At 51.9% G+C, this 12,289-nt stretch overlaps 1 protein-coding gene across 1 annotated transcript; it reads right to left on the reverse strand.

Annotated features, from left to right (window-relative positions):
- Positions 1 to 6,564: 6,564 nt before the first annotated feature.
- On the reverse strand, positions 6,565 to 7,438 carry MIF (macrophage migration inhibitory factor). Its single transcript, XM_030336585.1, has 3 exons — positions 7,205 to 7,438; positions 6,854 to 7,026; positions 6,565 to 6,748 (listed from the first exon to the last, which is right to left on the reverse strand). Exons 1-3 carry the CDS (start codon positions 7,310 to 7,312, stop codon positions 6,682 to 6,684), a joined length of 348 nt encoding a protein of 115 aa, XP_030192445.1. The 5' UTR covers positions 7,313 to 7,438; the 3' UTR covers positions 6,565 to 6,681.
- Between the last annotated feature and the right edge of the window lie 4,851 nt (positions 7,439 to 12,289).

Here is a 12,289-nt window from a genome sequence, read left to right on the forward strand (position 1 = left end):
GAAGGGGTCTGGCTCCTGGTTCCTTTTCCCTCCAGACCCACTGTTAAAGTCTGGGTATTCACCAGAATTTTAAAAAGAGTCTAAAGGAATTAAACCCAAAGGGTCTTTTCATTTCTCTCTGAACAAAAAGGAAATGGCCTTATTTTATAAACAAGAATATTATCCTCTGAATTATCAGAGAGCAAAAGAGGACACTCACCACCTGAAAAGTCAAGTGTTGTCCTAAAGAAAAACTGGAAGGTTCTGACAGAGTTCCACCCAATTTTATTCTGTGTGGAGGCCCTGATGTCACATTGGTTTTTTTTCGCCCTTTCTTCAAGTTGGTCCAGCATTCCTTGAAATTCATACCATCTTTGAGGATCACATTGTTACAGTTGCAGATGGACATTGCCTCCCCTGCTGGCAGAAGGGAGGAGAAACCTAGCACCAGCAAGAGTTCCTCATTCATAAGCCAAGTTGAAAACTTTGGAATTTGTTGCAGCTTCTTTGTGTATTGCTGACAGCATCAATGTGGTGTGAGAACACTTCGTCCACATGGTCTCTTGACATCTGAGGTCCTGGCACTCTTGCAGGCTGTCTAGTGGACACGATGGACAAAGTCCCGCCAGGACAGCAAGACCAGAAAGGTGGACATTTGGCAGGTGGGAAGGCAGGCTGTGGGGGAAACTGAGGGCAGTAGGGAGCAGCTGGAGGAGGGAGGGCCCTGATAGGGTCAGGACAAGTTTCCCCTTTGTTTGCAGACTGCCCCCAAGTGCCCCCAAGCTCTTGTCTGTTATAAATGAAATCCAGCAGACCCATCAGGGGGACAGAATCGAGAGTTTTTGTACCCAAGTACAAAGGGGATTTCACTGGGAATAAATTGGCATTTATCAGTGGGGTCAGTTGGATAATTTAACAGATGATGATGGGACAGACAGCTGGGTGGTGTCCACAATAAAAATGGATTAGGGGTGCCTGGCTGGCTCAGGGCATGTAACTCTCAATGTCAGGGTCATGAGTTCAAGCCCCACACTGGGCATGGAGCCTACTTTAAAAAAAAATGGATTAAAAAATAGATGGAAACATACCTCAGACCTGACACAGGGGAGATTCCAGAAGAAGCAAAAATGTAAATGTCAAAACAAAATTACATGACATCTCTGAAAGAAACTGGGGGAAACAGTTTGATAATCATGGAGTGGGGAAAACCTAAGAATGACGCAAATCCCACGACGAGGTTGATAAGAAGTGTGTGTCCTGAGTCTATCTACAAAGTCAAAATCCAGATGACAAACTGGGAAAAATATTTGCAACTCATAACAATGGGTTAATTTCTCTAATATATATAAAGAGCTTTAAAACAAGAAAAACATCCAGTGGGAAAATGGGCTTGAGGACTTGACTTAGTTCCCAGGAAAGGAAAAGGGAATGGCCATTGACCCTGTGAAAAGATGCTCAACTTCATAGTAAGAGGCAAATTAAAACCGTTTGGCTGGAGAGAAAAGCATTTTCCCCATCAGACAGCCAAAAATCAAAACTTGGATTGGGAGGGCCTCCCTTGTCCAGCTGGGTAGTGCCATAAACCCCACCTCTAAGCTGGACATCAGACCATATTAAAACATATTAAACCTTTGACCAAATGATTCTACTTCCAGATACCTATCCTACAGATAGATATACTTACACATGTGTGGAATTTAATATAGCAGAGCTAAGAATGGAAGTCTGGAAACAGCCTAAACGTTCAGGACAGGAACTGGTTGAATGGAATTATGGCTGGTCCTAACAAGGGAATACTAGAGATTGTTCAAGTAGTAAGACCAACTTTTAAATGGGGGGAAAAAAAAGGCATAGTGCCAAACTTGTATAGAATATGCTATCATTCGGAGGGATATTATGCATATTTGCTTGTATATGCATAAATTATCTCTGGGGGGATTTGAGAGGATAATCCTGTGGAGGGAGGTGGTGGGAAGGAGCCTTCTCTCTGGGGATCCTTGGAATGCTCTGAATTGGAGCCGTGTGAATATATCACCGATTAAAATGAGAATCAAATCAGGTACACAAGAAACCATGTTGCAGGGGGATGCAGTCATGGGGGGACAAGGGGTATGAGACTTCTCACCTGTAGCTTGGGGATTTGGAGCCCTGTCTGGATGTTTTCAGGGCAGACTTATGGGAATGTGGAGTCCAGATCCCACTGTTCTCAGATGGGAACTGAGGCTCCAGGAGAGAGGGAACAGAGCCAATTTCAAAAAACTGACAACTTTTGTCTCTCTTATGTGGGCTTCAAACACAGCAGAGATGTGCTCACTTAATAAGGAGGAAAAATCTGGGCCAGTGGCTGGTGGGTTTGCATTGTGCCCCCCTCAACTCCCCCTACACCCTAGTTCTGGAATTCTCACTGGAAGGCAGGAGGGCTGGAACCCAGTTTGGCAAATGCTCAGCTGAGAAGGGGAGCTGGGCTGGCAAGATAAAGCTTCACAGAAACAGTTTTGGGGGGCCAACATAGTTGCCTAGTGGGGCAAGGAGTCAAGGAAGATAGTGGCCCAGAAACTTTGGAAACCTCCTCATCTCTGGGGGTCAGATGACCTCCCCCGGAAAATTGCACTATTTCTATCTACTGCTTTAAAGCAGTGGGGTAGCCCTGTGGCACGAGCTCCAGTGGTCGGTGGGCCCTGAGGTGTGGGCCGGGGTCCACAGTGAATGTTTCAGCTGTATTCCTGTAGGGGATGTGTGCCCAGCTTCAGGCCCTCCTCCCTCGTTCACCGCCAGCACCGCCAGGCTCTGGGTGGAGAACTTGCCCACACCCCCTAGTCTTTTCTTTGCCCACCCAGGGAAGGGGCTTCATAATTTTTATCAAGACCAAAGTACAGGCATAGGCTACCTGCTCAGTCCTTCCCCTCCCTTGGCAACGTGATCCACATTAATCATGCCCAAGTCTATGCACTGAGATGCTCCAAGGTTGAAGGAATATGTAGGGACATCAGGTGACTCATTTCACAGATGGGGATGAGGCCTGGAGGGGAGCAGGGAAGGCGCTTGACTGTAACAACCTCTGTGTGATTGTGTGATCGGGCTCCCAGAAGCAGCGGAGGATTGAGGGGAGGCAGGGAGAGGAAGGCCCTGAGGCAGGGGTCTCAGCTGAGGCTGAAGGAGCATTGGGTCCCTGCATGTGAGGGGTGACAAGGTGGGAGGCCTGGGGAAAAGCCTGCGCCACTGGCCTCTCCAGAATAGACCAGCTGTGAGGCTCCTGCATGCAGCCCTGGGCTCAAAGGCCACGGAGCTGGGTGCAGCCACCTCTCAATGCTCACAGGTTGGGAAGAGAAACCCCAGCTCACAAGGCCTGGACCAAAGCAGAGAGGCCTTGGCATAGTCCTACACTGGGTAGCCTCATGGAAGGTTTCCCAGAAGGGCATAGTGTGGGGCTCAAAGTGGGCAGATGGGAGATAAGCATTCCCTGCAGAAGGAACAGCACCCATGAGGTGAGCTGTGAGGACAGTCAGGTCTTTATTGGCAGATGACATGGTAGCACTGGAGGATGATGGAGAGTAGGTGGAAGTCTATGTCCCCTCCCCCATCTGTTTCACACCTCACTTGGAGGCATTATTTGGAAATGAGTTTCTGCAGCTCTTTTCAAGGCTCCCTGGGGCAGCCACTAGGGTTTGTAGGGTTTGAGGAAGGGACAGGCTGCTCAATGGGCAGTAAAGCCCTTGTTTTGGGCTAAATGGGGCTGACCACGGCAGCATTTGGGCGGGGGGGGGGAGACAGGATGCGGCTTGAGTGAGATACAGCAGCAGGCCTCCTTGGTGTACAGGGCATTACACGTTCCAGGGGACTTGGGAGTGGGTCCCTGACTCACAGACACTCCCCTTTCCCAAGGAGCCACCACCTTGATCCCCCAGCTGGCCTCAGAGCCTGACACTTCCAGGTTTCTTGTTGGGGGGGGGGGGGGGGGGGGAAGGGGGCCGGGCGGTGCAGGCCGTACTCTGTTCTCCTGTGGGGCCTCCAGCTTCCCTAGACACAGCAGGAGCCCAGCCTATCTTGTCTCCCTCTCTGGTCTTGGGAGACCCCCATTGTCATGTGAAGCCACAAGGTAAGCCCTAACTGGGAGTGAATGTGTGGCTGACTCCTGGGAGATGGCTGGCCCAGCACTGGCACACCCAAGGAAGCTAGGGTCTGTCCTCATCTGTGAAATGAGGGAGATGGACTAGATGCTCGTGGAGACCTGTGCCCTTGCCCTCTCCTGACCATGTATGGTGTGGGATCTGAAAGCTAGACTCTAAGAGCAGATCTGAGCACACCCAGAAGCAGAAGAGATATTCTGTGCTGGGAACTCAGGGACGGGGGTCACACAGGAGCTGAGGGGTCGTGACAAAGGCCAGGGCCGGGGTGGGAGCAGTAGTTGCTCAGATCCATGAGGGAGGCCCCAGCTCATAAGGGAGGCAGATGAGACCTTCTGGCTTTAGCTGGAGCCACACCACCATCCCCACCCCCAGGACAGACACAGATGTGGGGTTCCACGCCCTTTCATTGAGGGAGCTGGAGCAAGACACTCAAGAGATTTTTGTGGAAGAGGAGCATCTCACTCCCACCAAGATGGGCAACACCCTTCCAGCTTCCCTTTGAGCTGAATACTTCCTCTTTCAAAATGTGACCCCAACCATCATTCCTGTACTTCTGGAAGTAAATCCTTGCTGCCTAGGGCTGAAGGGAACAGTACCCGCCCCTACCCCAGGACCTAGACTAAGATGCAAAGCAGTCCTCAGGTATCTTGATTAGCAAGATGGCAAGCAAGGGTGGGCTGCCCCAGAGGACAAGAGGCCAACCATTCTGTGATGGGAGAGGAAGGGAGGATGCAGATCCATGTGGAAAGTGCCAGCTGCCTGCACTCCATAGCCTTGGGGCCTGGGTTGTTCTGCATTTGCCACAATCAGAGGGCACATGGGACTTGTCCTCGGCTTTAAGCCCGGGCTGGGAACCAGGAGTTTCCTGCCCCTGCCTGCCAGATGTTCACGGTGACACCACAGAGGTACCACATTGGCTGGACCACTGACAGCCATCTCAGGGAAGGAGCTCATGGACACAGCAGACCCCCTCTGTACACACACAGCCCTGTGGCTCAAAGGCAGGATTGTTCCTCACTCCTTCCAAAGGCTTGGTCCAGGTGACAATGCTGTTCCCTATAGCCCCTCAGCTTTCAAAAGCAAATTCACTTAAATTACATGTTTAAAGAAACAAAAAATCTTCCATCTAAGATGATCTTGCCTAGAGAGACTGAACAAGAGCAAGGGGGTCTCAAAGGCACAGAGCCATTAGGCATCCAGTGGAGTCCCCTCCCTGTGCAAGCAGGTAAAATGCACTTGACTTCTCCCACAGGTCAGGCAGTACGGGCTGGCCCTTTGCTTTAGTCAACACACAAGTGCTGGCCCTGGCTGACTAGGGCCAGTTCCAGGCATAGGAATTCCTAATGCTAGTGGCTGGGTCTCACTTAGGTGGAGATGCTGTAGGGGCTATGGAGCCTCTCACACCGTGGGCTAGAAAGGCATTCTAGCCCAAAGGCACCTGCTCTGAGCAAGCAACATAGCAGCTGAGGCCCCTATGGCCCAATATGGGTGCAGAAATTGCCCACTGTCTTATCATCTCCACAAGGGAGCCCCTGCACTTGACGAGAGGGGCCTTGGATCAGTTAGACTCCAGCACACTGGGCCTTGATACTGATTTTATTGTTGACAGTGCCCCGAGGGCCAGGACCTTCAGTGTCCCTGCAGGGTGCACTAAACACCTGAAGGCTTTCCAGAGGCACTATTCCATAAAACATGAATGGCTTCAAAACTACAGGCCCTGTGTTGTGTCCAGAAACTGTTGTGGTGGAGACCTGGGTGCCTAAGGAGAGCAGAGGCTAGACACAGATTTGAGGGACGTCAGGGCAATATAACCAAAAACTCTGCCTCTTGTGTACCTCCCCACTCCCACCTGAAAGCTGTCCAAAAGTTCCAGAACAACAGGACTTTCCAGGTCAAGAAACTAGGGAACTAGGGCAGGGTTTGATCCTGGGGAACAGGGAAGTGAAGGCTTCCTTTTCCCAGGGTACCCTTTGCCCATCTGGTAGATGGAGGAAGGTGGGGCTGGGAGAAAAGCCCAGACCCAGCTGACTCTCCAACCTCTAAAGCAAATCAGATTTTGATCCCGATCTCTCCCTCCCCTTCTCCCCCTGACCCGACCCCAGCCAGCCTGAGCCCAGCCAGCCTTAGCCTACGTGGTGGCCCCGCCCCCGCAGGTGGGAATGGATTCAACTCTGGGTTCCCGCCAAGGGCACAATCGTGAACCTGCCCTGGGAGGGCCAAGCTGCAAACGGCAAACGTTGAATGGGAGGCTCCGATTTGAGTCTGATTCCTGGGTCTGTGGCCCCAGGCAGGATGCCAATCAAGGCTGAGGCTTCTGCTGGGGCACAGGACAGACAAGGCTAGGCAAAAGGACTCTAAGAGTAGGTTCTGGGAGGGCACCCCTCCCGCCCTCGGTTCCCCAGTCACTGTCCCGGCCCTGCACCCACTCCTCCGCAAGCCAAGGAAGCCCGAAGCAGCAGCAGCCTCCAAACCGTTTATTTCTCCGGACCTGGAGGTGGGGGTCGCTGGGGGCGAAGCGGGCACAATACTGCGGGCAGCAGGGCCTTGGTGCAGGCGGGTAGGGCCAGCGCGGCCCTCAAGCGAAGGTGGAGTTGTTCCAGCCCACGTTGGCCGCGTTCATGTCGTAGTAGTTGATGTAGATCCTGCGGGGCGTGGAAGCCAGATTCAGCGGGCTGCGTTGTCACGGGCCTTGGGCTGCGCCCCTCGGCGCCCCCACCGCCCCTCGGCGCCTCCACAGCCCAACGCACCTATCAGGGCTGACGCGCAGGCGCTCGGCCAGCAGGCCACACAGCAGCTTGCTGTAGGAACGGTTCTGCGCGCCGCCGATCTTGCCGATGCTGTGCAGGCTGCAGAGCGCGCACGGCTCGCTGGAGCCGCCGAAGACCATGAGCTGGTCAGGGACCACGTGCACCGCGATATACTATGGGGAGACGGGGTGCGGTCAGCCGGCCCGCGAGCCCTCGCCTGGGCCCGGGCGGCCACCCATTCCATCCCTTCCCTGCCCAGAGCCTCGGCCTGGAGTCGCCCCCTCCTCGCCCCCAAGCCCGGGACCACCTCGTCCGGCCCGCACCCCTTCTCCCTGTTCTCTCCTGGCAAACCTGGGCCGGCTTGCCGGTGGCCTGCGCCAGCTGCTGAGTGAGCTCGGAAAGGAGCCCGTCCGGCACGGAAGCGCGGGGGACATTGGTGTTCACCACGAACATCGGCATGCTGGCGAAAGAACGGCGGGGACGGGTGCACAGAAACCCACGAACGCGCGAAAGGCTGCAGCACGGAGTAACCTGAGCTACGTGACCGCCGCCTGGTGCCGCCCAACAGGAAGCTGAGGCCCCGCCTCCTGTGACGCCACAGCCGGCGGACGCCCCGCCTCCGGACGCCCCGCCTACGTGCGGCTGTGGGGCCCTCCCGGCTGGTGGGGCCCTTCAGTCTTCGGAAGCGGAGGCCCCGCCCCTGTGCGGCCACAGCTCTCTCCTGACTGGTGAAGTCCAGGCTGGCGGAGACCCTGTCTTGGCGGAACTTGGGTTGCTGGCTTCCTGGTCCCACTCACCCTCTCAAAGCCGTTCTTCACGCGGCGGCCAGAAATATTCCTATCCTTCGTTTCTTCGCTAGTCCTTTACTTTAGTCACTGACGTTTATTCAGCGACGTGTGTGTGCCAGGAGTTCGAGATGCAGCAGTTAACTGAGCACGTGGCCCCTTGCCACCCGCCAGGAGCTCACAGCCAGCAAAGTAGATGAAGTCCCAGCCCATTCCACCACATGCACCGAACCTTTGTGTGCCCTGAGTTTCCAGGGCTACATGTTCCCCAAGGCTGTAGTCCTGGGCCTGTGTGTGTGTGTGTGTGTCTGTGTGAGAGTGATGGGGAAAGGTAGGCATTGCTGCAGGTAGAAGGGGGCAGCCAGAGTAGAGTCAGGGGCAGCATCCAGGTGCCTTCCCTGCACCCTTGCTCTTTAACGTAAGTGAGCATGCTGGGAGGTGCCAGGGGGAGGGGCAGGGAATAAGAGATGAGGCTCAGGCAGGGCTCCATAGGTCAAGCAGTTAACAGCTCTGTCTCGGAGCCCCTCCTCCCCTGTGCAACTTCTCTGCAGGTCTGGGAACTTTAGCTCCTGGGGGAAGCCCCACCATAGTTAGGTCCTCTAGGAATGCCCTCCCTGAGAGTCTTGGTGAATTCTTTCCATCCCTTCCACCAATGGTAAGCTCAGGGGGCATCTAGTGGGTAGCAAGCATACAAGAGACACAGACTGAATACTGGTTGAATGAACGAATGGGTGAATGAAGACAGTCATGACACGGCAGGAAGAGGATAGGGCAGTGGCTGGATTGGGACCCTGGCCAGGCCTGCAGGCCTTGCCATCCCTGGGAAGAAGGGCTTGTGGCTACGTGGCCACCCCACTTCCACTCTGAAGAGCCCCCTCTGGTCAGGGTGCTGTGCTGGGGAACAGATCTCTCTCAGGTGCTCTAAGGGGCACACTGTGCTTGGCCAAGTCCTCAGAGCTCTCTAGGAAGGTCCTGTCTTTGGCATCTGGCAGGTGCTATCCAGTTAAGGTGGCACAGCACACACTGGCCTTGATATGCTACAGCAAGGACACTTGTGCCTGTGGGACCAGCCAGTATCCATTCAAGTAGGTCCCATGGCCCAGTTGTGCAATACCCTGCAAGTGTTTGTTCCTCCACCTAGGCCCCAGGCTGCTTCCTCACTCTCACACCCTATGCCCAGGCCTCCTTACCACTGATGGACTGATGCACTCCACACCATGTCAACAGCTACCCCCCCTTCCGAGCTCAGTAGCCAATTCAGCACCTTCTGCTTCCTGTGTCCAAATCCAAGTGCATGACTATTCCTCCCACACCTGTTGGCCTGCCAGTGAAATGTACTTCCCTCCACTGTCACCCTTATCCTTCCCTGTCTCCACCCAGCCCATCACCACCACCACCACCTTAGTTTAAACTAGCTGGCTTCACCTTTGGCCTAGCATGGACCCTGTGATAACGCCATGGTGGACTGTTCTTCCTGGGAGAGGAGTCTATTTCCCTGCCCCCTGCCAGCGGACCTGGCCATATGATTTACCTTGCCCAATGAAATGCAAACAGAAGTTACGTAAGTGACTCCAGGAAGAATATTCAAGAGCCTGCACCTGCACCCGGTTCTCTGAGATGGTGGAAGTGTGACAAGATGGATCCACACCAGCAAACACCAGCAATGCCCCTGTAGGTGAGCCACTGCGATTTTGAGGTTTACTGTAGTATAGGGCAGTCTTCCCTAATCAGGACAGCCTATTTACTAATTACCCTTCCCTTTCCCAGTAGCAGTCAGTGCCATCTTTCTGGAAGGGCATCTGGGGAGGTGATATCATTCACAGGCCCACCCCTTACTAGCTTGGACACTTGACTCACCCCCTCTCTGAGATTCAGTTTGTTCCCCCACCTGTAATTTGAAGATAGTAGTGTCCACCTTACAGAGGAGTGTTCTGAGGACCAAGCAGCCTAAATACTGGCGATAGTCCCTGCTGATATTAGAGATAGTACTATCACAATGCCCTGGCATGTCACAATGCCCTGCCCCACAGTTTGCACCCCTCCCCCTTGGTCCCTGAGTCTGTGCACTGTCCTTAGGGACAATGCTCCTGACTCTTGGCTCTGGCATTGGTCCTGAAATGTGGTTTGCATGCACTTTACCTCATCTACCTCAGTTCCTTGAGAAAGCCCCAGAAACCCTGGCTTTAATGTGGTCCTGTAACATGCCCAGCACCTCTCCTTCCTTTGAGGTCATAACCTTATTCCTATTTGTGCGTTAATGTTTCCTTGCTAGGTGGTAAGCTCCATGAGAGAGGGGACTGGACTGTCTCTTTTTGGCCATCGCTGTTTGCCCACCTCCTTGACCCATTATTACCTCAGTGGTAGGCAGAGGGCCTCCAAAGATGTCCATGATCTAACCCCTGGAATCTGTGAATGTTATGTTACACGGCAGAAGGCACCACACAGATGTGATTAGAATTGCGGACCTTCAAATTGGGGGGTCATTATGGATTATCTGGGTTGGCCCAATGTAATCACACGAGCCCTTAAAAGCAGATAATTTTTTCCAGCTAGACTCAGTGAGATGCGGCAGAAGGGGAAGTCAGACTCAAAAGCAGGAGAAGGACTTGATGCGCCATTACTGGCTCTGAAGATGAAGGAGGCTAGGAGCCTCAGTCATACAACCACAAGGAACTGGATTCTGCTAACAACCTGAATGGACTTGGGAGAAGTGGGTTCTTCTCTAGTTGACCTAGGGACACCTTGACTTTGGCCGTACAAGACCCTAAGCAAAAGACCCAGTCACTTGATGCTGGACTTCTGACCCACAGAAAGTGTGAGATAATAAATCTATGTTGTTTTAAGCTGACAAATGTGTGTTGATTTGTCCTAGGAGCAATAGAAAGGTAATACATTTGGCATTGATAGGGGCTTGATAATTATTTGCTGAACAGCAGGGACACATGCACTGGGAGGTGTCGGCAGGCTGCTGAGCTGCCTGGGATCATCTCCCCTTTCCTCCTCACTGACCGAATCTCAGTTCTGTTTGATTAGAACACTCGCTGCCCCAGAGCCCCTGACAACCAGGCATGGCCACATGAAGCTCATGCCATGTGTGGGGTTTATGGGGAAGCAGGTGATTTGCTAACAGAGGTGCCACCCTTCCCTTTTCCTCCTGCCCACTCCCCAAACTTGGACATGACCCCCAGATATGCAGCAACTGTTAGGCAACCATGAGCTGGAAAAACACAGGCCAAAGAGCCAGGAGTGGCAGCCCAGAGGAGCCTGGGGCTCTGAAAAATAAACCCCTCTCTGCTCAAAGCACTGCTTATCAGGGTTTGTGTCATTTGCAGCCCCAGTGCAAGTCCTGGCTCCTGCAGAGGACTTCTTGAGTGCCATGTCCAGGCATTCTTACTGCAAGTGTTTTTGCTGCAGGCATTTTCATGGCAAACGTTTTTGCCACATCACTGACCGGTCACAAGGCAGTGTTGCCATAAAAGATAAAATCAAGAAAAATAAAAGAGGGACATTCATTAAAAAGGACATAATTAAAAACTGAATAATAAAACTACTTGGCTGAGAAATACAAAATTTTTGGATACATTTATTTTTTTTTAATGTTTACTCATTTTTGAGAGACAGAGATAGAGTATGCACGTGCAGGAGGGGCAAAGATGGGGACAGAGGATCTGAAGTGGGCTCTGAGCGGACAGCAAAGAGCCCTATAAGGGGCTTGAACTCACAAACTGTGAGATCATGACCTGTGCTGGAGTTGGACGTGCAACCAACTGAGCCACCCAGGTGCCCCTAATATATTTGAATACATTTAAAACGTGTGTAGATTCTATGCAAATAACTGATTTTATTTTGTGGATTGTATCTATGTATGCTTTCAAGATCTTTCATTCACAGTATTGCACATTTTTTTTTTATTCACTCATCAGGCATCACAGTTTTTCTTTTTTCACTAAACTTTCGTCCTTCATTAAGAGAGATATCTGTTTCTAAACACTAGGGTGCATTTTGTTTGTTCGTTTTTATTTTGTTTTTACTTTTTTTTTAAATTTTTAATGTTTATTTATTTCTGAGAGAGAGACAGAGAATGAGCTGGGGAGAGGCAGAAGAAAGAGAGATGCAGAATCTGAAACAGGCTCCAGGCTCCAAGCTATCAGCACAGACCTGGATGAGGGGCTCAAACCCACGAACTGGGAGATCATGATCTGAGCCAAAGTCAGATATGCAACTGACTGAGCCACCCAGGCGCCCCTGTTTGTTTGCTTTTACAGGTGTATTTTTGAGAGACAAGGAGAGAGCATGAGTGGGGAGGGGTGGAGAGAGAGGGAGACAGGATCAGTGGCAGGTTCTGTGCTGACAGCAGAGAGCCCTATGCAGGGCTTGAAGAACCATGAGATCGTATATACATATACATAGGGTGTATATCACATCTTTATCCATTATCCATTAATCAATCGATGGACACTGAGGCTGCTTCCATAATTTGGTATTGTAGATAATGCTGCTATAAACATAGGGGTGTATGTGTCCCTTTGAATGAATGTTTTTGTATTTGGGGGGTAAGTATCCAATAGTGTGACTACTGGATAGTTCTATTTTTATTTTAGTTCAGTTTTAGTGGGTTTTTTTCTTTGTGAAAACTTCTACATTGTTATTT

The sequence above is a fragment of the Lynx canadensis genome, chromosome D3, assembly GCF_007474595.2.
Source record: "Lynx canadensis isolate LIC74 chromosome D3, mLynCan4.pri.v2, whole genome shotgun sequence".
Classification (NCBI taxonomy): Eukaryota; Metazoa; Chordata; class Mammalia; order Carnivora; family Felidae; genus Lynx; species Lynx canadensis.